Source organism: Lepisosteus platostomus, chromosome 23 (genome assembly GCF_059453375.1).
Source record: "Lepisosteus platostomus isolate fLepPlt1 chromosome 23, fLepPlt1.hap1, whole genome shotgun sequence".
In the NCBI taxonomy this organism is placed as follows: domain Eukaryota; kingdom Metazoa; phylum Chordata; class Actinopteri; order Semionotiformes; family Lepisosteidae; genus Lepisosteus; species Lepisosteus platostomus.
The window spans coordinates 13,154,030-13,181,289 of NC_142633.1; the positions used below are offsets into that span (position 1 = coordinate 13,154,030).

General features: G+C 40.8%; 1 protein-coding gene across 12 annotated transcripts in view; it reads right to left on the reverse strand.

The window, feature by feature from the left end:
• The window catches only part of prdm16 (PR domain containing 16), a 225,530-nt gene that overhangs the window by 5,418 nt on the left and 192,852 nt on the right, over nucleotides 1–27,260 (reverse strand). For 3 of the 12 annotated variants that reach the window (XM_088617306.1, XM_088617307.1, XM_088617304.1), the window contains exons 5-17: nucleotides 24,706–24,808; nucleotides 19,385–19,586; nucleotides 18,648–18,795; nucleotides 17,850–18,108; nucleotides 14,606–16,106; nucleotides 14,173–14,260; nucleotides 11,218–11,387; nucleotides 10,036–10,113; nucleotides 5,371–5,540; nucleotides 4,720–4,891; nucleotides 3,897–3,968; nucleotides 2,251–2,493; nucleotides 1,473–1,647 (exon numbers count right to left, since the gene is read on the reverse strand). In XM_088617306.1, coding sequence (XP_088473432.1) covers nucleotides 1,473–1,647; nucleotides 2,251–2,493; nucleotides 3,897–3,968; nucleotides 4,720–4,891; nucleotides 5,371–5,540; nucleotides 10,036–10,113; nucleotides 11,218–11,387; nucleotides 14,173–14,260; nucleotides 14,606–16,106; nucleotides 17,850–18,108; nucleotides 18,648–18,795; nucleotides 19,385–19,586; nucleotides 24,706–24,808 — 3,381 coding nt within the window. Of the gene's footprint in view, nucleotides 1–1,472; nucleotides 1,648–2,250; nucleotides 2,494–3,896; nucleotides 3,969–4,719; nucleotides 4,892–5,370; nucleotides 5,541–10,035; nucleotides 10,114–11,217; nucleotides 11,388–14,172; nucleotides 14,261–14,605; nucleotides 16,134–17,849; nucleotides 18,109–18,647; nucleotides 18,796–19,384; nucleotides 19,587–24,705; nucleotides 24,809–26,647; nucleotides 26,983–27,260 lie in introns of those variants that run through there. The other 9 variants (XM_088617316.1, XM_088617310.1, XM_088617309.1 and 6 more) reach the window with 9 other exon arrangements.

The following is a 27,260-nucleotide window of genomic DNA, read 5'->3' on the forward strand; positions in this document are numbered from 1 at the left end:
TTTCAAAAGTAATCATGACTTACTAATCACATTCTGTACACTGATAGATAATAAAGGAAACCTTAACAATGATGCAAAGTTAACATAGGAAATTAGCTAAAGAAGAGTGTAACCTTTGGAATGGGCCAATTTAAAAGCTACGGCTTTGTTGTCATTGTAAGAGTTTCCATTGGTTAAATTAAGTTATTTTGGATAGCATTTGAATATTAACAGTCATAAGGCTGGAAACAAAAAAAACAACATATCAAATGATTTACATGACAGTTAAGGACTTAAAATCAGAAGACTACTATTTCAGTTCTTGGTGAATGCACCAGAAGATTCTTGTGCAGGTTAAGGAAATAAGAGTTAGTAACAGCAGCAGTTTCAAGTTTTGAAATCCATCTCACCCCCTTCCCTTCCACAAAGACAACAGATATCAGGCTGAAAAACATCTTGACAAACAGGAGGTATTTACAGCCAAAGCCTGAACCATTTTTCCTTAATAGGGACTATTGAATTCTATATTCAAGATGACTGATGACTCAGAATAGAATTAGTCCCATTTAGGATATCAAAGACTTCCTTTAAAGATTTGAAATTCACTGATTTTTCTGTGACCTTCGTTTCATAAATAAAGTCTACATAAAATGATAAAAGTTAAATAAAAGGCACTACCAGGATTCAAAACCTCAATAAAACTCTTCCTCTTGTAAAATGAATTCAAGTCACACACCTCTTTTATTTTCTATCTTTGGACTGTTTGAAATTAAAACCACGGGTTCAATTTCACAGGTTGCATCATTTTGTGTGATCTGCATGCTTTTGCGAGTTAATGTTTGCTCGGTCCATTAAAGAAATATATACTTTATTAAGATGATGCATGTTTTTTCTGTTGGCAGTTGCAGAGTTGTTCAATATGTGCTATAAATGAAAGATTGCTTCCAGTCACCACAGCCAGTGTGTTTAACCACAATGTGGATACAGGTCTCTGCTTCACTTTATCTTTTGCAATTGAGGACTTCTTTCTCAGTGCAGAGTGGCTGATTACATTTAAACCTCAAAACTCCAACAGATCAAGGTATCAAACTTATTTCAGACTTTACCCTAAAAATATAATCTAGGCCAGTGATTTTCTCTGTTTCTCTGCCAATTGGTATTGTTTAGTAAAAAAGAGCTAAATACATTCTCTTCTGTTTGCTTATGCAATGGTACCTTTTCCTTTGCTTACTGTGTGCAACAGGCAAATAAGGTTTCCCAACATGGTTTTTATATTTCTATTTGTACACCCTGACATGATATTGATATTAGGTCACTGCTTTAGTTAAATCAGTGAGGGACAAGTAATTAAGTATAAAAAGAATGGATCTTTATTTTTCTCTGCAGCTTAAATCTCAAAGACCTATCTGCAAGAAAAACTCATTGGTTCTTAAAACAGAAGAAATTCTAAGACTGGATACCCTTTGTCCTTTTTTGTTTAGGAAATCACATACCTGGGTTTTAGCCTGCCTGTACAGCGTCTCTTTTAATGCCTCAGACTCTAAGGAGGAGTTAAACATGTCTTTAACGTCAAATGGTTCCTCTGCAGCCTTACGGAGGTCCAGCCCCTTGGTGAAGCTCGGAATCTGCTCCAGCTCTAACAGGCCCGCTTCCTCCTCATCAATACACCTGCACCAACGAACGAGGGGTTGGGGAAGGGAGGTGTTCACACCTTGGGTTAGCTCTCCCGCCCCTGACCCAACCAGCCCAGCCAAAACAAGCCGCCCCTCTCTGCATGCGTGGGCAGGGGAGAGAGAGTGGCTGCACCAGCCACCCAGCGCAATACCAGACAGGCAGTGGAGGATGGCAGGGAGTGAGGAGAGAGATGACCCACCACTGGGGAGGATGAGAACACACACTGTCCCATGCACTTTATGCTAGTCGTTTTATTTTGCGTCAAGCTCTGACCCGAGATGACAAGTGATAAAAATAGGATGGGAGACACCACAGGCTAATAGCCTATACCTGAACGATTTAGTGGAGCTTACACATACAGCATCTCAGTGATGTACAGTACAGTAGGTAATGGGGTGGATATGATGCACACTGTCTGCTGCATGCTTAACACAACACCAAAATCAGCAATGTTGAATTGTAAGAGTGTGAGACAGACAAAACCCCTTTGTGTCCTTTATCTACACCATCTTACAATTCAGTCTGGAGCCCACAAATGATGTACACCAAGTCACCACATGGGGAGACATGTTGGAGAAAGCACAGAGTGTGGCTCACCTTCGAGTTTGCTCATAGCTCATGGAGAGAGAAGATGGCTCCTCCTCATCTTCGTAGCTGCCCTGGGGCACGGTGGCCGGGGACACACCCTCGTCCTGCGATTTCTCCGTCAGACTGCCGTCCTCGTCTTCATCATCCCCCTCTCCTTCCTCCTCATCTTCCTCCTCGTCTGCCCCCCGCCTGCGGAGTTTGGAGTTTGGGAGCGCACAGCTCTGTGGATGATCGTCCTCCTGGATCTCTGGCCTGGAGACAGAGCAGTCACAATTCAGGCCCAACAGCTCACACAGCCTTTAGGGCTGCATTAACACACCCCTAGCACACTTGCAGAGTGACTGAAGATTTTTTGTGCACCAATAAAAATCTGCTCTGCCTTTTCCAAATACAAAGTGATACAATTAACTTAAAAAACAACTCCTGGCACCACTTCTTACAGATCGTTAAGCTAACATTTACATTCAGAGCAAATGTCGATGAGAAAGGTTTAAAAATCATTTGCTTCCAATATTAAAGCAAAATTCGTGTTATTCTTACTAGAGCGGTCTTACACAAGAGCCCTCTGATTAAGACATTTTCCAAATTTGGATGTAACAGTCATTATTTGATATACCCTACTGTGCTGGACAATGTCAAGCAATAATAAACCCATTCAGAAAGTTTTACTGACCCAATTAAGGTAATAAACAAACAGGCTCATGGTTAATGAAAGACATTCTGAAGAGCAAATCCCGGCAGGCTAAATATTCTATTACAAGAAGGTCAGCTTAAATCCATCCAAAGTCCATTTCGTTTAGTTCCTTTCTTTAAGAGATGTCATGGGGAAAGTTGCTGCTTTGCAAACAGCCTATCAACACACACAATAATTATTTTTTCAGGGTTTCCAGGCTATGCAGGTTCACAGCTAATGATGTCATTTCCTCGGTCAAATTTACTCATCAAGCAGCTTACCACAGTGAGCACGCAGTGACATTTATCAAATCAGACCTGAGTATGAGAACTGGGGGGAAGAGCCCCTGTTTGTTCTCCACTTTCAATCCAGATTAAGTATCATATAGTCAAATTTTCTGTTTGAAAGAGAAAGAAACTATTTGGATCCAGACAGAGCGCAGTTCTGCAGGGACCTGGGTTTTGTCATCTAGTCTAAACACGTCAGTGGGGTGTTTGTGTTAGTAGGGGGTTTGATCAATTTATCTTGCAGATAAATGCCCCAATCTAACTCTCCCTGAGGGCCAATCATGCCAGCCTGCCACAGCTCCAGCACTGTCTGTTTCTGTCAGGGCTAGACGGTCTTAAACTGCCGCGATCTGTTACAGGAAGTGCCAGGGTCATTTTTTTATGTCAGTTTGAAATCGAAATAGCCCCTCTCCTCGTGTGTTTTGCTTCTACAGCCTGTTTCGGATAAAAAAATAAGTCAAAATTGAAGTCCTGTTTCTTTTAAGTTTGTTTCCCTGACACAATCGTTTCAATCAGCCTGACGTGCTTATAAATGCTTCGACCCAAAATGCACCAGAGAGCAAAGGTATGGTCTGTATGAAGACCGCAATACACAGCTGTGTGTCAGTGAGGGAGGTTTCCAAGGAGAGCGCTTTTCAGACAGACAGAAAACAGAGCACTTATTTGAATTACAGATATTAAAATGCCAAGCTCACTTGTCTAAGATGGGATGGACTATTGATCCCAGATGCCTTGGACTAATTTTTCCTCCATAGGGCCTTTCATGTCTTTGAGTAAAAAAAAAAATGATTAGGCGTTTGCGGGCTGGCAATACGGAAGAAGTGACGAAAATAAAGGGAAGACCATTACATGTCACAGAAAGAATTTAAGTGTCTATTTTTCATGCTCATTTGTTAAGACAGCATTTATTTCCTTTGACACATCTATACGCACAAATGAAATTCCCGCGGGCGGCCACATTGGGTTGAACGTTTACAGAAGAGCATCTGTGAATTATACTGGATCTGGGCATATGTTTTTTTTCTGTAATGAATTTTGTTGTGTGTTTTCATAAGCAAGGAAACTGCCCCTGGTGTGAATCTGGCTAAGCTTAAGCATTCGAGACTTCGACAGGGAGCAAATGGAACATTTAGTCATTTCTGCTTCAAAAGTTTGACTCCTTGGGTTCGTGCTGTTATGCTTCACAGCCACCTCAGACTGCATAGTGTCTCAGAACCACCAGGGAGCAGCAAGGAAGTCCTGGTTGGCCCAGTGAGCACAGTATGAACATAAGGACTAAGAGGGAAGAAGCAGAAAGCATCTTAATGCTTTTGCTCTTACTATACTAGGTAGCAATTCATAATGACAACCTATTCCCAATTCCCAACCAATCACTATAATACAGTTTCTAAAGAGAGCAGTTACTGCTCGTCTCTACATGAGAAACATGAACCACTTTTCATATTTCAGATGTGAAGAACTACTGGGTGTTCAGCTTGCACATGTTAGCATATGTCACACTGGGACAGAAATGTCTACCTTTTATCTGTTGAACTGGATGCTTGGTTCAGTTCACTGCTGGAAATAAAATTCCGGATTTCAGAAAAATAGGAGTCCTCTTTCTCATCTAAAAGTGCATGATTGTCTGGCTCCGAGTTGGGAGAAGAGATGTTTGTTCCCAGGTTTGACAGAATCCCAGAATGCTGACTCACTGGATGGAAAAAGACAAGGTATTACAAAATTGAGATTAAAAGATTAAAAGAAAATGCAATAAAGAAAAAAAAAATTTGAAAGCATACAAAGACTTTCTGACAGCTACTTACAAGCACAAATGAGCTTAATCTGTTTATATTTAAAAGCAACAACAGTTATATTACAAATACAGGACCAAGAGGGAAAGGCTTATCATTAATCCATACCCTGGCAAACAGTGTCATTTGCTAATCTGATTATGTTTAAGGTGATTATCTTATACAAATTATAACTATTAATTAATGGTTGTCCAGAGACTTGGAGGACAAAGACAGACATTATCTAGTGCTAAAATTTTGACCCTAACTATCAACCAGCCTCTCATCCTGTGTTCATATAACTTCTAGTTTAAAACAAAGTCAAGGTGAGAAATACAGATATAACAGAAAGTCATGGACACATTCTTGTTGTGCGGTGTTAGCACATGGCAAGGAGTACCTGGGATATTCTCATGCTCGTGTTTCTTGAGGTGACGGTCGAGGTTGGTCTGCTGACCAAAGCAGCGATTGCACAGGTGACACTTGAAGGGCTTCTCCTTGTTGTGGATGTTGCGCACGTGTCTCTGTAGGTTGGAGGAGATGCTGAAGGATCGGTCACAGTACTTACATCTGCAGAGAGGGAGAGATGCAGTGAGTGCCCCAGCTTTGCTCCATAAACACTAATCAGCGACTGCAGAATGCCCCAGTCTAAACAGAGGAGGCACGTTTCTGTTTGTCTTCTTTTATTTGCGGGACAAATTTGTCATGCCTGTTCTGACAGTCAAAGCCTCAGAGTCATGTGGGGGTGAAATCAGATACAGTACTACCAAACAGTTTTTGAGTACCTCTGGTTGTTTTTGCTTCACTACTGGAAAAATAAATATAGTCTGCGTAAAGACCAGTGAACACCCGAGAGCAATGCTCCAGAATCTGAAAGGCACACTGGATGGTGTTCAATGCTTGGTGCTCCAGCTGGACCTTTGCTACATACTTTGCAAAAAGAAATCAAATCTTTAAATATACAAATGACTTCAAGCAAAGGCCAGTCCAAGAAACATTAACCATTATGGTATCCTCTGCATACTTGGCTTAGAATCAATGATTGTTCATCCATCCACATATCTAACAAAAAGGCTGGGGGAAAGAAAACTATTAAATTTCCATGGAATAAAACGAGATTTAAGTTATTTCAAGCTTATTTAAAGGAAATGGGCTTTTAAGAGTCCTGAAAGTGATAGTAAACCACCACTTCATCATCCTGTACTGAAAACACACTTTGAAACCAAAATACCAGTGGAAAATAGATATGAACAAAATTAGAACTGTTGTTATTTTTCACTGAGCAAGACATTATTGCTGGTTTAGTATGTTTAGTATTATGATCTGGAGTTTGCTAACGTCTGCGAGTAAAATAAACAGGAAAAACAATTGCACCACCTTGTGGTAAAGACACAACGCTGCATTTAAAATGTTATTCTTCTTTTAATGGATTTCACAAGCCCAGAAACGACAACGTCAGAAATCTTCTGACACGTGCAATTGGTACTGCAATGTTCTAAAAATGGCTCAGAAATGAACAAGACTTTCTCAAAGTCTTGTCATGTACTGTTGCATGAATCACACTCATTGTTTTCCCAAGTAATGTAAACTACTAAGTGCATTAATTGAGCAAGGCTTTGAGATGCTTCCAAACTGTACACTAAAAATTGATCTAAAGGGTGAAAGAATTGTGTTTTTTTTTGTCTCAGTGTTTGAAATCTGTGTAGGATTCTATGCTCAAAATGCTCAGCATCCAGGTGGAGGGGAGTCCCCATTACCTGTAAAGTGCTTTGAGTGGAGTGTCCAGAAAAGCGCTATATGAGTGTAAGCAATTATTAATGATTATTATTATAATTAAGCTGCACAATTAAACGAAGACATTTGAACTGTCTAAACATACTGTAGCATAAGTCACAATCTGTAAGAACATCAAGCTGATCACAAAATGTATGAATGCAAGTGTAAAGGGTGCATAGCATAATATATATAACACCCAAAAAAAGCCCGCTCTCTATGTGACGTTTCTGAGCTGTCTTTTGATCTCATCAATAGAGGGTTCCTAAATAATTAAATCAACTTTACAGCCGATATTTTTATTGGGAAAAAATTCAATTTGCTCCCATCTACGTAGCAAGGGATATACAATACTCAAGGACACAAGGGTAGTAACCCACCTGTGATTTGAACCTACTACCTAAAACCCCAGAGGCCTAACTACTCCTCAACAACCTGCACTATTTCAGACAGTTGTAGAGGGTATTGAGAGACTTTCCGTGGTCGAGCTGGCCCTTAGGGGTATCACAGGGCAACCTAGATTAATCACAAGGACATCAATTTTCCGCGATGATAAATAAACACTCTGGAAGTTGTGTTTAACTCTTTAGACAGTCTCTCTTTGTTAGGAGGTTGTGCTCCTTGGCTGCAGATACACAGCTGCCACCTCCCCCCACTACCCCTTACTCTAAAGCTGGCTTTCAGTGCTAATTGCTTTGGGAAAATCTCTCGTCATCAAGTGCTGGAATCAGAAGCTGGGACTTTTCATGTTCTTCTACGGAGCTATTTTTTTCCTCGCTAATTTCCAGACTTGGTGCATCATGGTTCACCAAGAATGGTCAAACGCCAAAAAGAAGAAGAAAAAGAAAAAAAAAATCTAAAATAAATTTATTGCTGCGTCCAAGGGGATTTATAATTACTCCACTGCTGTAAGAGGACTGCCTTTTTTTAATCTTACATGGTTGTATGTGGACCGTTACATTCTGAATGGGGTCTTTCAGTGGTCAACCCACATGGGCCAATTTCTGTGCAATAGGCCCGATACCATCTCCACCACTCAAATCTCCAGCTACAATGAGCCATGAAGGGCTTTTTAAACAAGACTCCCTCTTTCTCTCTGCTGGTCTTGCCTTATTTGCCTGGAAGTAGCAGAGATAATGATTCCTGCTATTTGTTAGGGTAAATTGTTTCTAAATGAGCTAATCAGTAGATTATAATGACTGAGCTGACCAAGCACTGCCTGGCTCCTGTGAGACTTTCACAGCAACGTTCACAGTCCCTTTGGCACTGCCACAGCCAACATAGAAAAATGCAAATCTTTATCAGCTACATTTTCCCTGGTTTAGCCAAAGTTCTGGAGACATCCGTTTTAAAGGATCATTTTCTTTAGCAAAGAAAGCAAATGACCAATCGGTGTGCATCTGTCCCTATATATCTCTCTGAAACGATGGAACAAACTACTGTACTTCTAATGTTAAATCATAACTTAAATATGGCTTTCTATCCTATGCCAAGCTCTAAAGAAAAAGCAGAGATTAACTCCATGTTGAAAACTGAACAAGAAGAAAATACAGAATGTTTCAGCTGAGAAGCCTCCAGGTGAAAAGTTCTTCTAAGGAAAAATTTGTTGGCCATAATTTCTCCAAGGTCCAAAAGAGCAATTGATATTTTGGTAGTTTCTGAATACAAACACAAATTAAAGGATTATGATATAGTATTATCTATATTTATCAGAAAACAGCACAAAGTTGCTTTAAGATGCAACCTTCTTAACATTCTCACTTGTTTTCGCAGTGAAAATTTCACAGTTGCCCTTGATTGGTATCTTTCACAAAAAAATTAAAGAAGGCTTCCTATATTTTGACCAAATTCAAAGACAAAGTCATGAGAGCTGTAAAGTGGGAAGATGAGTCTTTCTTGCCATTAGCAGTCAGGTTTGTGACGTGTGAGACAGCTAAAAAGTGTTCCTAATTGGTCACTGGTTCTTCAATGAAATGGACTAGTGGCCTGCCAGCAATAGCGTGACAGGAAAAACACTTTACGCTTCCGAAGGGGAGCAAAGTCAAACCCGCGATTCCAGGGGTTAAGGGTCAGAAAAACATGGTCACTCTGGGTTCCGCTCAGGGAAAAAAAAATGTGATCAATGTGGTTTGGGTCTTTAAAAATCACTCCATTCCCTGCATTACATCTTAACTAAAACGGTCTGTCTCACATGGCAGACAGCCATAGATTAGCTGTTTAGCTTCTTAAATTTCTCCTGAATGTCATTTCTGTAAACCGTGAGTTTTCATCCCATTCCTCTCCTATAGAATGGCATGCTACAGCAATTAGACCTAATAGCATTGCTTTGAGATAGTTTGTTTTCATTGGTCATGGGCTGTGTTCAAGACATTCTTTTACCCCTCATAAACACCCCCTCCAGCCTGCAGGAGATGGTCTGATGTGCTCCAGAAAAAGAGCTGAGACTTGGTTGAAATAGATGGTTTCGGGAAATGGTTTTCCTTTTTTTTTCCTTTGGGAAGGGGGAGTGCGGATTGCCAAGTCCAAAGCACTGTCAGAAGTTTGGTGACACTGCCCATCCCTGTTAATCAGCTGCCCACACCATTAATCCAGTGCTCCCCATGACATGCTGTACCTTGGAAATCAAAGCTTTCCCCAGCAATTACAGTTACTGTTGTTGGAAAGTGCAGCTGTTTGAGAGCCAAATCAATGATAATTAACTGGTTCTATAAACAGAACATGAAAATCTCCAGGGTGCTATTACAACCCAACATTGTGCAGAAGTTGTTCTTCCACCTCCCAAACATCTGGGCAGACAAAATTAATCTTCCTTTCCTTTCTCTGTCTCCTTGTCTCTGCACAAGGCTCTTGACTTCTCAAAACTGAGAATGTACATAACACATACTTACACAGGACCTACACACAATAGCTTAGGCAGCGGAAGAAAAATATATAAAAAACAATTAGTCGTACGATCTTATACTGTTTGTACTCTTTTCACTTGTAATAATAAATTATTGAGTATAAACTATAGAGTAGTTTGATAGTTTGTGCTTTTTTAGTGGCTGAATGGGCTCAGAATGCAACAAACCGAGAACAGGAGGCATTCTTTTACCCAAAGAGTGGTGGAAGGATAGAACAAGATCCCCAGCCATGATACTGAACCCGATACCCTGGTTTCTTTCAAGACATGGCTGGATGAGATCCTTGGATCCATTAACTACTAACTGCCAAACAGGCTAGATGGGCTGAATGGCTTTCTTTTATTTGTATCCTTTGTTTGACAAAAGGGGAGAAAATGCAGATGTCTTACCTGTAAGGCTGCTCTCCTGTGTGTGTTCGTAAGTGCCTCGTGAGATTAGCTGACCTGGGGAAGATCTTCCCACAGTACCTAATGACAATAAGAAAAAAAAATATTCTTATTACATTTTTTTTAAGGTTTCAAAATCTCCAATCAAATATTTTTCTTCCCGCGGCCCGTTGGAAATCACTGTAGATTAGCTGCAAGAACCCTTGCACAGCACGAGATCAAGACAGACATGCATTCACACTTCCTTCATACTGCGATCCCCACAGAACCAACAGCAAAAATCAGGACATGGGAACCCTGTTGCAGCTCGTACAAATCACATACATAAAGCTCCAGCTAATGACATAGCCCAGACATGAACTAGTGATCCCAAGACACCAGGACCCACACCGTCCTCCGAACAGACACTTTTACCTTTTGAGCCATTTAGGGCACCACTCATTTATATTGTTAATATGAAAAATACCAGACTGTGACACATGCTCAGGAAATGTCAGAGGTAGTGGCTTAACACTGAAATCGGTATTTTCTTTACCGTTCTTACAATCATTTTCTATTTCCTTTACAGCCCTCTCCGAGAACTTTTCTTTAGGCGCACTGCAATGTAACACTTAATATGAGCTGACATCTGTAACCAAATACATTAATATACACCAGGTTCAGAGAGGGACAGCAGCCTCTGGAACAGAGCATTGTTCCATGTAGACTAAGAGTTCCCCAGATGACTACCCTACCGAAAAGAGTAGGGGTGTAACCCCGGCGTCCTGGCCAAATTTCCCATTGGCCTTAACCAATCATGGCCTCCTAATAATCCCCATCTATGAATTGGCTTCATTACTCTCTCTGCTCTCCTCCCCACTAATAGCTGATGTGTGGTGAGCGTTCTGGCGCACTATGGCTGCCGTCGCATCATCCAGGTGGATGCTGCACATTGGTGGTGGTGGAGGGGAGACCCCATTACCTGTAAAGCGCTTTGAGTGGAGTGTCCAGAAAAGCGCTATATAAGTGTAAGCAATTATTATTATAATTATTATTATTACCCTGATTCCACAGAAAAGCTTTTAAATGCCGCCTGCTATGGCCATCACGACTCCTGTCCACCAAAACCATTTTGTGCTCTTCCCTTGGTCCTTGTGATCCGTACGACCTGTGCGCTGTATGTGTCTGGGATGGCCGTCACTGTACCTGCAGGTGTAGCGCTCTTTGCCTTTCCTCAAGATGGCGTCAGAGAGCGAGGGCGGCGGCGAACGGAAGTTGAAGAGGTGGTGTGAGGAGTGCTGCAGGGAGCTGGAGGAGTCCAGTTTCAAAGCGCCGAAACTCTCCAGCTTCTCTGTCATGTTCTCGATGGCGGACATCTGGGGCAAGAAAAACAGCCGCTGATCGTGGGGGAAGACACAAGTTGTTGTTTTTTCGCCCCCCCATCACAGCACAGTTTCGTCTTTGCTTTCTATGCTGACTGAATCAAATGTTTGACAACAATAGCTCATAAAGCACAAATATCATTACATCTGCAATAAAGGGAAGCTGTGCAAGGTTTTGAAGAGTTTTTTTATGCATTCCATTGAGAAGACCCCCTGTCTTCACTGTCATGATGCACGAGGCCAATGTGAAATTTCCTCATTTGGATGCATGGTTTATTTGAAGAATGCAGCGTACAAACCGCTTCTCCACTCTCACTGCTCTGTCTGTGAAGCCTGCCATTGTATCGCTAGGTATATGGGGATCTAATAAAACCTGCAGTTCTTTTCTGCCTAGCGTTGCTAATCAGTAGGCTAACCACCGAGACGTACTGTACATCTCAATTATCACATAAGGGGCTGGCAATACAGTGACCAATATTCGGGCAATATCAGCAAATCGAAATAAAAAAGACGAAAAATAAAAAAGATGCATTATGTAACATAGTGGCTTGTACAGAAGTAGATGAGGACATTCGGAGAAGACTATTGTGGCCCCCACTGTCTATGGAACACAATAGGGAGGCAGTTAATGTTTCCTGAAAGGGCTGGAATTGCATCATTACCGAGAGGGCGGAAGACAGGAGGAAGCTGTATATCAGAAGGTCGGCTCTGGATTGTGCAGCTTCAAGTCACCTCCCTGACCTATCGCACGTTTACAGCCACTTAACAGGGCCCTGGGGATCTGCCGAGCCAAGACCGTGCTCTCAACCCGTCTGAGAGAGAGACGGCACCACGGTCAACCTGAATGCGCTATTTGAAACGAAGAGGTGACAACACAATGTAGTGAAAGATACCGCTCACTGATATCATATCTCGATTAACCTTGTAACAAAGGACTTGCTGTCTGGTTTGTTTCCAGAAACAGCTTACATCATTCTTTGTTTCTGAGTACGCTGAACCCAACAAATATAGTCTCAGTTGGATTTTAATTGTTTCTTTAATGACCGAAAAGAGAAGCGTTTTTTTAGCATTGTAACGTATCCAGTTTCCAACCGGCCTCATTAAGTTTGAAACCTTTTTCATCAGAGTAAACCAGTGTGTAGCTCAAAACACATTTAAGTCTTCCTCCTCTACAAAGTTTTTCTTGTGAATATGGTGTTTTGCAGTGCAATGGGGTAAAAGTGGACGAGAGCTGAAATGTAGACCTGCCACAACAACAAGTTAGCTCCTTGAGAGCAGAAATTGGCATTTTTCTAGGCACCAGAGTTGCATCCTCGATTCTACTAAACTCCTGCTGATGGATCGTCCAGTGACTTTCTTTAATTAGTATGAGGGGAAACAAAATGTTCCAACAACAATATTTTATTTTATCCCACAGGAAAGACTAAAAATCTTGTCCCTTAGGGCAATCCTGAGAGGCCCAGCCAGATGAGGAACTTGCTCGAAGTGCAGGTCAAGCTCTTTGGCCCAGGTGTTAATAGCTGGACCCTGGGTCAAGCTACCAGCGGACTGTGACCTGAGTCCCACATACTGGTAGAGCCGGGATTAGTCAGACAGAGGTCTCTCAGCTTTCCAGCTTGACAGTGATGCCAGTAACTGAAAAACTCTGTAAAGAGTGGGTGTTCAAGGAACACGTTTGTACCTGTCATTTTCTCCTGAGCAGGTACCTTAGTCATAACCAGAAAGCCAACTCTTTAAAAAACAACTGACAATTATAAATGGGGTTTTAAGAAAAGTAACTGGTAATTGCAAATTAAAAAAATATAGACCACCTTAAATTCTTTGTAATGGTGCTGTTAAACTGGAATTAAGTTGGAATTTTAGGACTATGTTAGGCATCACTGCACAGCCAGAAAACCTGCTTCTTTTTCAAAACAGAGAGCTCTGACACACTCTCTCCTGGGCAGCTGCTGTCCCTGTGCCACCCAGCCTGGAGGAGGGCAAACGAGGGATTTCTCACCATTGAGAGAGGGTCAGATTCCCAGAGCAGATAAACCAGTTCCCAACAAGAGCTGCTATTCTACTGGACACAAACACAGGATGTCCCTGATGGACACGCCGGCATTATCTAGCAAGCCAGAGAAGAAAAATGGGGGGAAGTTGTTAACTATATGCTCTACAGGAGCTGCTGGGAGAAACAATGTGAGAACTATGTTTAGCTTTAGAAGTTGTTCCGTGGGATAGCACACACAATTCGAGAGGTTATTATTCCTATTAATTATTATTATTATTATTATTATTATTATTATTATTATTATTATTACTTTGCAGTGGAAGGGGTATGTTTAAAACAGCGACTGGTCTTTGTTACTCTGGATGAGTAACATACTTCTCTTTCAGTGTAACCGCTGTAGTAATCGGTGAGCCCGTGTCTCACCTTTCAGGAAAACAGACATGGCTGGCTAGCTTTCAAATGCAGCTTAAAAATGGTCAAACTCATACAGGACAACAGGACCAATTTCCTTCTTAAAACTAGAACTGGAAAAGAAAACGGACTGTCATTTTTACAGAAGTCTATTCTCTTTTTATAATTTCTATGCAATGTTAATGTGCACGGTCTTAGATCACAGAGCTCATGATGTATATTTTCAATACCATTGAGTAATGGGTAATAAATACAGTAGGTCGTGATGCAGCTAACGAATGATCTGTCTTTTCCCCTGTTCCATTAGGTACTACTGCTAAGAGTGTCATCTGAAGACTGGGATTGGCCTGATGGCTGAGGGGCATGCTGTATTACCTGTGGGTGGAAGAGCAGGGGCGAAGGCCTCAGGTATTTCTCTTTCAGGGCTCCAACGGGGTCAATCAGCTTCCTCTTCTCCACCCTGCTGGACCACAGCACAAAGGGTTACGTACGAAGGTCAAATTGAAAGGCCTCTGCACCTAGCAAAACTTCAGGAGCTGCCTTAGCATTTCAGTCACACATGCCACAGCGTACAGAGCTAAAGCTTCTTGAAAAAAGCCTGTTCGCTTCTTAAAAAAATGCCCAGGTGCCTTCCCAGTCATATTTTCCTATCAGTGAAGAGGACCTGGCAAGAACTGCTGAATTGAACTCATCCCGTTATTAAATTACTTAAACTAGATTGTGCAGATAAGGTACGGATAAGGCATTTAAGCCTTGTTCTTCTTGGGTTGAAATGGAGGGCTGACTGAGACAATGTGTGTGTGAATACCTGTATATTGGGTCCATGAAGAAGGGAGAGGGTTTGGCGTAGTGCAGGGAGGGCTGCTGCTGGGGCTGGGGCTGCTGATGCGGGGGCTGCTGATGGTGAGGCAGTTGCTGCTGGTGCAGAGCCTGAGGCTGGGGGAGACCGGCCAGGTCATCTTTACAGACCACCTTGCTGCTGCTCCCATACACGTGGTTTTTGCGCGACTCCAGCACGTTTCCGTTGTGACTGGCCCGGCTGCGGCTGCCAATGCTGAGGTCCAGGGGCTGCTCCTCCCCCGGCAACAGGGGGGTGCTGGAGGGAGGGGCTGGCTTGCTGGGTGGCAGGGGCTGCTTGGTCTCCTTGGGCTTGGTGGTGAGGTCAAAGGGCGACTCGGAGCCCGGGATGCCCATTTTTTGGAGGTGTTCCCTGGGCGATTTGGGCTCTGCTTTGAGGAACATGCCTGGGTTGAGGGCCCGGTCCGTAAAGGGGTACAAGGAATGAGGGAAGTTGGGCAGGAACTGGAAGGGGAACATGGAATGATAAGGAAGGGAGCCCATCTTCTTCTCCTGCAAGCCCATGAATCCTGGGCCAAAATACTTCTCAGCTATGGAGGCAATGGCCTTGATGGAGTCGGTGGCGGCTCCTGAGGCTGGGAGTGCTTGCTCATCCGGGGGAGGGAAGAAGGAATGCTGGGAGGACAGGAAGGGCCTGTCACTGGGGGGGATGTTGCCTGAGCTAGAGATGGAGATGGAGCTGCTGCTGACGTCGTCCTGCTTGGCTTCGGGAGCCGCCTTCCCCCTGCTCTTGTCACGTTCACTCTCCACGTCGCTGTCCAGGTCGGACCCCGAAACCGTCCCTGTGGTAGTGTCCAGGTCCGTCCCACTGGTGGTGTTGACATCCTCCAGATCGCTCCCGTCCGACAAGTCACTGACCTTCACCTTGGACTTGTCCGTGTAGGACGTGTCCAGTTTGCTTTCGGCTTTGTCCTCTAAGCGGTTGTTGTGGCCGCTGCTACTGCTGTTGTTGGGGGAAACCATAGGTAGAGAGGGGTTCTCCAGGGGACTTCTGGGCAGCTTTCCATCCTGGCTGTTGTTTAGGGGGCTCTTGAGCAAGGGGCTAGGGGGTAGCAAAGGGGGCCTAGGGTACAGTGTTGGGGGGAAGAGTCCAGGGAACCCAGGAGGGAGAGTTGGGAAGGCAGGAGGAGCTGGGGAGAAAGGGAAGCCAGTGTGATGTGGCCGGGAGGGGAAGTAATCATTGAACCCTAGGCCAGTGTGGTTGAGGCTGTGGTGGGATTTGGATTTACCCATGATGGGGCTGGAGGTCATGGGCATGCCCGGGCTAAACATGCCCCCTGGGCCATAATGGTTTTTGCCCTCGCAGAAGCGCCGGTGCTTGTTGAGGGAGGAGGTAGTGCTGAACATTTGCCCACAGTCCTTGCACTTGATCTGGGTGCGGCAGTCCGCGTGCATGCGCTTGTGGCGGCAGAGGTTGGAGAACTGGGTGTAGGATTTGTGACACACTTCACCTGGGAGAGCACACATTCCAAAGAGCCCTGGTTAATTCAATTGAAATAGTTATACACTGTCCATCATGGTTTCTGACAAATCTGTGTCTAGAGCAAGTCACCAACTGACCCTAAATTGACACATGGTGAGAGTTAAGTTATTAAAAAAAATATATTTTGTTCCTTAGAGAAAAACAATTGGAAATATATTTTCCTTTTTAATAGAAACAAAGCATATAGTTATTTTTCTCACCTTGATTATCCTAACATATCTAGGTGACTTACTATTCGCTTATGTTAACTAGCATAATGAAATCTGTTAAACTAAGTACATCTTCATCGACTCATTAAGAGACAATCCCTGCAATTCCATCATAGAATATATTTTTTCCTAACAGTACAACATTCTCTAATACTGTGACTTAAGTCATCAATCACATCACATTATAAACAAGAAATATACATATATTTATGCATGTATTTAAATATATATATTGTGACACGGTGGGCTGGTGGCTTTTCTCTTTGTCCTCAAATGATAAAGTTTCCATTCACAAGATGCAAGATGAGCTGTCAAATCCATGTGTCATGCAGTGTTTATAAAAGTAATGAGCTCTTTGTGAAAGTATCCACATCCAAAGTCCTCAGTCTGCTTACAAAATGAAATAATACGTCATCTATAGGTTTGTATAGACAAAACAAACGAACAACCTTCAGTGATATATTTTCCAGCCAATTTTAATTGCTTTATCTATTTGACTGGAGGTTGAGGAGCTTCTTGTCAGTCTTTTGTGGATCAATGAGGATTGATAATGAAATTAAAGCTGTTTATAAAAGCTGTTATGAATCATGTTAATCACAGTGTGAATCACATGTCTTTTATGCCTCTGAATACAGAGGTTTAGGGTGGTTTTCAAACGCTCACATTTATATAAAAAATCACTGGCAATCATTAATGCCTTGAACTACATTTGTTTTAAGAAGCTAAAGTGAAGAACATATTTTTAAATTGCTGAGAACGTGCTAATTAGCACCTCAGATTGGACAACTGGTGTTTATTACAGTATTTTGTGTGCAGAACCCAGAGGTCCTGTAATCACAATGTAAAATGTACAATCACATGACACGGAAGCCTGGTTCTGCATGTCCTTGTGGACTGCTGGGACTTGCAGATTTAGCTGTCCATTTTGTCCTCAACGAACTACGCTTTTCAGTGGTACACCCCTGTATGACCTTGCCCCTTGGTTTGTCACAATAAATATACTCTACATGGTTAGATATATATATACACACATTTGCATATACTGTAAAACAAGAAAATATCTGAGCAAGAAATATTGGTATATTCTACAGTTACTAAAAATCTCCCAAATAAATGTGCCGCTCAATATATTATTCCAAGAATACAAGTACAGTACAGAAATTCTTATTCCTCAAAATTAAGCTTCCTCAAAGAAATCCTGTGTTACAGTATATGAATGTATAGATGTATGCATATACACATACAATATAAATAGTGCATTAAAAGCAAAAGCAAAGAAAAAGATCAGAGGCAAAATGGCAACCGTCAGCATCCATCAATGGGGAGCTGCTACAGAGAGACATTTACCTTTATGGTACATGTCAAGTCTGCATGTGCCAGAGCTGTGCTCTGTTAAGAAAAAGGAACTGAGGTCCTCAAAGGAAAATAAATAAAAAAAACCAGAAAGAGAAAAAAGGCAAAAGCAAAACAAATTGCTCTAGAATTTCATTTAGTGCTCTGACCTATAAAATTACAGCTGTCACTGGCTCGGGATGAAGTTAGACGGGAGGCCTTTGGACACGCGTAATTATATCTGAGGCTTAGACAAGACGGCTCTGACAACTTACAGATGAAGGGTTTGACACTGCTGTGAATGTGCTTGTGCTGCTTGAGCCCAGAGGAGGTGGCGAAGGTCTTGCCACACTCTGGGCAGGTGTGGGCGCGGGCGCCGACATGCTGCGAGCGTATGTGACGCTGCAGATTACTGGGGTCTGTGAAGACCTGCGGGGGGACAGACACAGCAACAGGGTGAGGCGGGGAGGCGGACCCCCCTGACGTGCACTGCGCTGGCTCAAGCAAACTGCTATTCGCTTAGTGCACTCCTGTACTCCCCCTCCCCCCCCCACCGGTTTTAATAAGCATTTTAGCACTGGAGTGAAGCATCAAAAATAAAAGGAGACAATCCTGCTGTGATTCAACATCTGTTCAACATATACTTCCCATTCCAAGAAAGAGCTTGAATTTAGGAGTAACCCTTTTGACCTAATAAACCTATTTGGTGTTTTAATAAATACAGATTTGTTGATAAAATGGGATTGAAAAGTCTCTCTTACAAGATTTGCAAGTCATTTTGTCCTATTTATTGCAGGATGGTTAGCAGTTTTTACCCCATAGAACTTGGTACTGAAATGACAAAATGCCCCAAGTAGTTTGTCTATGGTTACCTGAATCAAGAAATTAATCTGTAGAAACACGTGTTTTACAACAGCGCAAAGTTACGCTAACCAAAACCAGCTTTCCACTGATTCCTCATGTCTCACCTTATCACAGTTTTCACACTCAAATCGCTTGCCACTGTCATGTGACATCTGGTGGCGAATGAGGTTGGATTTCCAGTTGAAGGCTTTGGGGCACTGGTCACATTTGTACTCACGCTCCTCTGTGTGTACAATCATGTGCTGCTCGAGGCTGCAAAGAGCAAAACCACCCATTCAGGTTAGTATAGCTGCAATCCCTACCCCTACCGTTCACTTCAAATGCCTGATCCACTGCATACAACAAAGGTACAGTAATCCAGTAAAGGATCTCTCAGCACTGAAAGATGAAACCCAAAACATTCCTTACAAGTTTAGGTTGTTAATTATGGTGTGGAAATGCTAGTTTTACTTATTGTACACACTAAATGTACAGTATTCTGTAATTCACATATATGTACATTATGTGGAAACATTTCTACAATGTCAGTATGCCTTTTATAACCATATAAGACAGGCTTTTCACTTTTCACACATTTATGAATTCCTTTAAAACAGTTTTGAGAAACCAAATTATGCTTAATTGCTGTATAGTTCAGCAGCCCATGGGGAGATAGTGCTCACCATGAAAAAATTGTTCTATAAAGCTAAAAATGATTGATCACAAAAGTCTTGCCTCTGGACATCTTGTTCAGCTTATTATTAAGTTCAGGCCAGTGGTTAATATGTGTAAGAAACTAAAACGGCTCTAGAGTCCCATGCAATGTTTAAGAGCTCGAATATCAGGCCAGGGGAGAAGCCACCTGTATTCGCTGGGGAAGATCTTCTCACAGTCCTTGCACTCGTGGATGGGCTCCTCGTTCTCCTCCCCCTCCTGTTTGAAGTCATCGTTCAGGGTGTCAAAGATGGAGTTGGCATTGCTGCAGGAGTACTTCTGGTGCCGCCGCAGGTCCAGCTTGGACGGGAAGAGCTCCTCGCAGTCCTCGCAGCGGTACATCTGCTCATCTGGCACACACCGAAAACAAACCACCCATCAGGGCCCCAAAAGTCAGATCCCATGCTGGCCTGGTGCCGTTACCGAGCTTTTCCCCAGGAAAACTCCTACGTGAACGTCAGGCCCTTATTACTGTATTGTACAGGGTGTTTATAAAAGTGCCAGGTTGGATAACAATGCACAATGGTGCAAAGATGGTTGACATACATACAAAGGGAACTATGGGAGAAGTTGTCCCTATGGGCAAACATCATCTACTGTATGTTCTTGGTAACCCACGCTCCCGGAAGGTTCTGTTCAGGATACCAATTGTATGAAGATCACTGCTCCAGTTAAGGTACAGTATTTAAGGTATTTAAGGTAAGGTAAATAAGGTACGGTTTTTATAATACAGTTGTTAAAAAAGGACAACTAACCTTAAAAAACCCTGTATCATTAACTGCAATTTAAGATTAAGATTAGACTAAGTACACATACAAACACAGATTACATTCCTCGATGGAAAATCATACAAAATGTATTCCTTCAGTACAGCAGACAGCTGCTGTGAACAATTAATATCTGATGTGCACCCACAGAAAGATGAAAAAATGTAATGTGGAATAATATACCACCTTTAAAAAACAGGAAGATACAAATACAAGTAACATTAAGGAAAGATTCCTAATTTGATGATATTGTTTCTAGTTTTGAGAATTCAAAATATTTTATTACATTAGAATTGTTATATTTTGCTATCGTATCCTTTCATCAGCGTTGTCTGGTACATAGTTACTCATAGAAAACAACCAAAGAAAGACAATATTTAACATTTAGATGAATATACATAAAGAGAAAAAAATCATTAAATTAACATGTTTGCTTGCAAACAGTCAAGCACCTTCAGGGAAACCACATGAAACACTTCTCATGCAAGTGCATTTAGTGAATAATTAAAATAATCAATGAATTAATATAAATGCATCCCTCCATCTCAAGTTTCAAATACCCAATTAAAGTCATGTTACGAACATTTTAAACAACACTTAAAGCTTAACATCTACATAATAAAACAAAAAAATCAATTAAAAGTAATACATTGCTTTAGCTTATGCCTTAATTAGCAATGCTGCAATTTTACTACAGTATATTCCAAAAGTGTTGCAGTTTGTATTTAGCAAGTGAATGAAAATATGACTTTTTATTTGTACAAGCAGAAAATAGGGAAGAATCCTCTGATATACATCATAAATTCTTGCAGTTGAGGTCAAATGAATTAAAATTAGGGCAGCTATTATATGGTTTACAAGGCAGCATCCTGACAAAAGCGCCAAGTTCAACAGTCCTTGTGGAGCTGTAAATTTTCCAGAAGAATGACTTCTCTGAAGGACTGGGCAAGCAGGCTGCCTCCCCCACTAACCTTCGACCGACAGAAGCGCTGCCGACTGCAAGCCTGAAACTCACCCTGCGTGAGCCTAGCGCCCTGTGTCCTCTCTGCCTAGCAGTCTGCGCCAGTTTGAGTTCAGGTAAAGTCAGTGAAATAAAGCTTTAAGCATGCAATGGTTGGTAATGCTTAATTAACACTTCAAATATGGTATAGAACAATTTTTTATATATATGTCCCTGTACTTCAAAAACCATTTCTTTATTCTAAGATCCCTTTCCATACCTATGTATTATGTGTTTTTGTATTTGTGCAAAAATAAACTTTATAAAAATGCACATTCTTAGAGTTTTATGAGCTACATAGAGTGTTATGTCCCACCTTGTGCTTTGTAGGATAGTCTCAGGGCTGTTGTGACCCTTAACACAAATAAGTAGCTTTCTGGTAATGGATGAACGCTTGGATAAAGAATGACACAAAAATCAACCACTGGCAATCCAGTACAGGCTTTATAACCCTCTACTCACAATGTAAAGAAAATACAGATTTCTTAATATAGGTTTGTAGGAAAACTATTTTAAAATACAAGGAATTAATTCTCGCAAACAACAGACCTAGTAATTGGAATCCCTTTGACTGCTTAATCTACAAAGAGTGTGGATTGTAAAATTAGATTGCTTTAAAGAATATGTTTTTATAAAGTACATTTTTTAGCAGGGAAAGAGAACTAAGAATTTCTCAGGATGCCTCGAAAAGCCCAGCGCAAGACTCTTACAATAATGTTAAACTCTAATGGTACTAACACTTGCTAATGAGAGGCAAATAGAAATGTCTCAAAACATCAGACACTCCTTGATTGGGACCAGCAACAACACCAAGATGACACAAACTGAGGAAGTTCTTTTGTCTTAGTAGGAGCGCAGCGTTTTCTAAAGACTCAATTATGTCCTGCTTGCTTCTTCTTCAACTAGGATGTTAGCAGTTGTCAAGCTTCCGCTACAAAAAATAAATTATTTTTTACTGGATATTTAAAAATACTACAATGTAACAATATACAGTAAAGGGAAAATAACAAATGAAAAAAAGACTGCAGTGAGATATCAGCTGTTCCATCAGTAACACTAAGGACAAAGGAGGAATGCTACAGAAAAAATAATCGCAGACTAATAGCTTTTTCAGAGAAACAAGGGGAACACAATTATGTGCCGTTTAGTGACTAATCTACAAGCCCTACTGGAGTCTCAGGAGACTCCTTGAGTCCGCTCCGAATTCCAGCTCCGATAAATGAGGGGGGTGGACTGCCCTTCACTCTCCCACTTTTGGCAGCGAGATCAGAAGATACCTATCTTCCTGAACAAACATTTTGTATGCGTTAGAAAATGTCTGTGCCTCACGAACCCCTTGTGCTGTCTCGACTATTTTTATTGCCCGTGACAAGCAAAATGTAACCATTATTTTCCCCCTTAAATCAAGGGAAACACAACAAAACATTATACCTGACAACCCAACTTTGTTGAATGCTGGCCAGAGAATTAGGGGACCATAGGGGATCATGTCTAGGTTTCGTAGAAGAAACCTGAGGGTAGATTTCACATTGTAGTGTGTGGGTAATCACCTTTTTTGTAGTGCACATAGTTGTCTCAATCTTTGATTTTACAATAGGACAGAACTGTTTCATCGTGCACACGAGCCATCATCATTTTATGTTTCTGTACCTGGATATTTTCTTTCAAAGCTGAAGGGTTTTTATTAATCCACCCATCTGAGTGGCAACAGACCTTTTAATCATTTGCCAGATTAACAAATATGAAATAATGCTCCCTGGGTTTTTACAGTAAAACAATGATGCAACGATGCTTTTGATTTTTGAAATGTAACAATACAAACATTCACTGTACTCAAAGTTTTTGAAATGAAAGCATATTGGTATGTCCTATGGACACAGGCTAGGCAACATAATGGATAAATGTGATAACAGAAGTTAAACTTGCAGCCAAAAATAATTTCCATGATTAAAGAGATAAACAGCTAGGGAGTAGAAGACACGAACTCACCCATCCTAAATTTAAAACTAACTAAAGGCCTAGTAAAGAGGTTTTAATTTTTGCGTTAATCAAATATGATACAAATACTACTCAAAAACAGCTGTTTTAAATTAAATATTTCAATACTGTTTAGCTCCATGAGGAAAAAATAAAAGGCAGGTGTGGCTCAGTGATGATTATACTATTGGTATTAATTTAGCAACATATTCATATCTTGCTTGCAGCAATTGTGCATTGGAACAGGCAAGATGCAGTACATAATGTGAAAGCAACATGATAAATTATTAACTTCGAGCTTCAGTTTGATAGACAGGTATCAACCATCAATTAACTCATTAATATTCCACAAATATCATAAAGGTCTTGTTACATACTGTATGCACTTAAGTCATAGATTTTCTTGTTAGTATCTTATACAATAGCTATCAGCAAATATTAAAACACATTCACTCACAGTATGTATTTTGTACTCTGTTTAAAGTTAACGTAAGTATTAAAGATTTATATAATGTGATGCATTTTTCAGAAAGATAGCAATTGAATTCTAACACATTACACATTTGGGCTCAACGTCTCCACTTGCCAGTTCACGGCTGTTCACAGATCCAGGAGGGTTTATGGTCCAAAAATAAAAACAAATTCGACTTCAAAATCTCAGGTGCTGGATTCTGAGGATCAGCCCCACGAGAAAACAGTCAAACCTTGCAAGTTTTTAACTAGCAGGAATACGTGAATATTTTTGCGAGGCGGGTAGTAGCTGATGCATGTTATACAACAATTGGTAATGTACGCTCACACGTTTAAAATACAGTCCCGAAAGGGATAAAAGATTTAACTGGCATAGTTAAGCCTTGTAAAACCTTATATCTATAGTTAGTAAGCACGCCGGTTCAACAGTTTTATAACACTCTGACAGAGATGCCTTTTGTTTCATTAGGGGTTCATTATAAACGCACATCCTGTAAACAGGTTCCACATGGGCAAATATCAAACGCTGCGCGGCTTAGAAAAGTCTCAGATGAGCAAGAGAAGCGCTAATAATTCAGGCGGTCGTGATATACCGTAGTGATTTTGTTCTGCACATCTTTAATACAAAGCAAACATGCAGGTGTTTGCATCGCTCTCCTCTAAGCCGCAAATGCACGTGATTTCACCCACATTTACGTTCATAAAAACGTTTTTATCTCCACCATGTAACAATCAAAATCTATCACGTTAAAGGCACGTTAATACGTTTATTGTCCACGTATTAACAAGTTACCAGAATCCGGAGGGAATCGTTCTCGGCTTGAAACGCAATTCGAAACAGAATTTGTCTTTACTTAAAATCATTTCTACTTCAGCTGTTGAGAAACACCTTTTTATGCCCTTTTCACTGTGGCTTCAAAGGTACATTCTGTTGTTTTAATAATACCTCCCGATGCATGTTTGTTGACCAAGTACTTAATTTAATAATTGGTGATTACACTAACTTAATACTGCTATAACGTCGCCGAACACGAAAGAAGACCATGACAAGACATAAAAGTCCCTCACTAGTAATGAACATAACTGTACAGTTTTTGGAGCAGGAGAAGTGAGTTACTGTTGACTGGGTGTCCCGGGAAAACACTGTCCACAGCGAGCTAATGGAGTTGACACGGGCGGGATACTGTACACCGGCGCTGTAAACGTTGGCTTCGGTTTGTTTAAAATGTTCGGTAATGATGTACATTAATTTACCTTCCAGGTTGGGAGCCATCGATCCCTCAGGGAAAGCTCCGTCCTTCATATAAATCAGGAGCTCCTCCCCCGCTTCAATTTCCTTAATAGCCTTATAATAAATCTGGAAGAGAAAAGAGTGAGAAACGTTTACCTTTACAAAAAAAAAGTATGTTGGGCTCCCATAACTGCGATCATTTACTCTCTCAGTTACATCGTATTTCTGTACAGTTCAACAGTTTGCAAATAAACAATTCAGACGTGACAAACATACTATAAATGCTATATTATTCAGATTATAAAGGATGAATAAACGAGAGCAGTAAACAGACGTTGGAGTGTAAAGTGCATATATACTGTAATAAAATGATTAGTTAGTGTGGTTCATGCTTTATTTCTAGTTTTGATAAACATTTGCTGTGTATCAAACGTATGCTTTCGACTAAGGATGATATAAATATTATTTTGAATTGTATTTGTATTTTAAATTAAATAAAAAAATAATAATGCGGCATGAAATTTATTCAGCTCCTGTTATGAAAATAGCTGATTGAAAAAAAATGTCGATCAGTAAGATTAATTTCAATTTTAAAAACAATTTTGTACAGCTTTATGTTCTGCATCTGAAATAATTATACGGGCTTATCACAAATTCACAGTTTTAGAAGATGAAATTCTTAAACGAAATGGTTGTTTTCCAGTCCACAGTTCTCCCAAACGGTTTGTCCTGTGTTAAAAGTGTAATAAATGACCAAATATTAATTTGTTTTCGTTTTATTTTACCTTGAAACTACAAGTACATAAAATGATAAAAGTACAGAAAAATTGCAGTACTCAAAATATTGAGAGACTAATTACATTTATAATGTAAATCAAGCAAAGAGAAAAAAATGTGGAAGGTTTAAATATAATTCATCTTTATTTATATATTTATCCTAACATTTCCTATATCCAAGTCTGCTTAATTATAAAAAAATATTACTTATCTAACATTTACGATGATGTTTTTCTTGTTCTTTAAATCAAATGACCACTAAACACGATCTATTTAATTTAGCTGTTGAGAGGTCACTCTAGCCTAAGGAAAAGCAATCCGTTTCACTGGGATTTTTGGTAAATCTTAAGACCTCAAATAGCACAAACTGGAACTCTAAAATGCGAAGAAATTGAAAAGCAAGTCTGATCTTATAAATCTTCAAAGACTAAAACCCTAACAATTCAGCTCATTCGATTTAAGCCGATATTTGATCTAAAGACTTTTTAGAACAAAGTGTTTCATAGTCTAAAAGATCATTGATAACAAATGTCGTTAGAGAACATCCTCATTCTAGAAAATAAACCTAAAAACAAGGGACGTTTTAATGCTGGCACTTCGTAGTTCAGTCAGATCTGGAGATAAACCACAATTTATAGGACGTATTTCCAGGCTAAGGAAGCAAAAGCGAGATAAACTAGCACTTTCAGCACGGATTGCTTAAAACAAACATTTAAAAATCTAAGTATTTGCATTCAAAACACGACTTATTATGAAACGCAGAATCGTATTAAAAAACGAAATATCAGGTTCTTTCTATCCTACTGTACAAAACCAGCCATCACTACGAGTCGATTCAGTGCTACGTTCACGCACATGGGGGCGCTCCCAGCTAAGTTACAAACGTACAGTTGTTGACGCTTGGGACTCGCCAAAATCTTTAACATTTGAAAGAAGAATGAAAAAAAAAAGACAAACTTCACCAACACTTCGCAGTGGCCATGAAATGTGTCTGTCAAACAGCAACACAAATCACTACATCAAGAAGTGCCCACGACAATTTGTTCTAACAGCGACAACACATTAACATCCAATAATAATAATAATAATAATAATAATAATAATAATAATAATAATAATAATAATAATAATAATAACAACGATTTCACAGATTAATATATTTGTTTCAATTGCTCGTTTCCCTCTGACCTTTTTGCTTTCCGATTGGTGGTAGAGTTGGGAAAGTTGTGCGGCTGATCTTAAGGTTTCCAGTTGGAATAACAGTTCTGTCCCGGTGGAGTTCGCAACACAACCCATATTACCATTACTGGAGAGACCTGGCTCAAGGCAAGGCCCCGCGCCGGAGCTGAGCAGAGACGAGGAGGCAGGCAGACGAGAAGTGTCCTCGCTGAGACTGAACCCTCAACTCTCTTAGTCTAGTCTGTCTGAGAAGCGTCTTTAATGAGGTGAGCTCTCTTCTCATTAGTGATTCCCTATTGCCCCTCACAGCCCGGAGAGTTAACCGACAGCCACTCCTCCCCTTTTCTTATCTAAAACGGGAGGATTGACTGATCAACACCAGAGACCCCTCCCCACGTCGTCTATCCGCTCTGACCACAAGATTAATCTGTTACCGCTGAAAAATACATCTTGCTTTATAAAATGTTGTTTTTTTTTACAGGTAAACATGCTATACAATGCACAACCTCCCGACACCACAATTATTTTTATTGCGCCCCTAAGATCACATTTAACGCAAAATCTTGCTTTCGTCTGATGTGCTGTAGTTCACATTGCCAGTCTACAGCCTTACACCTGTTTC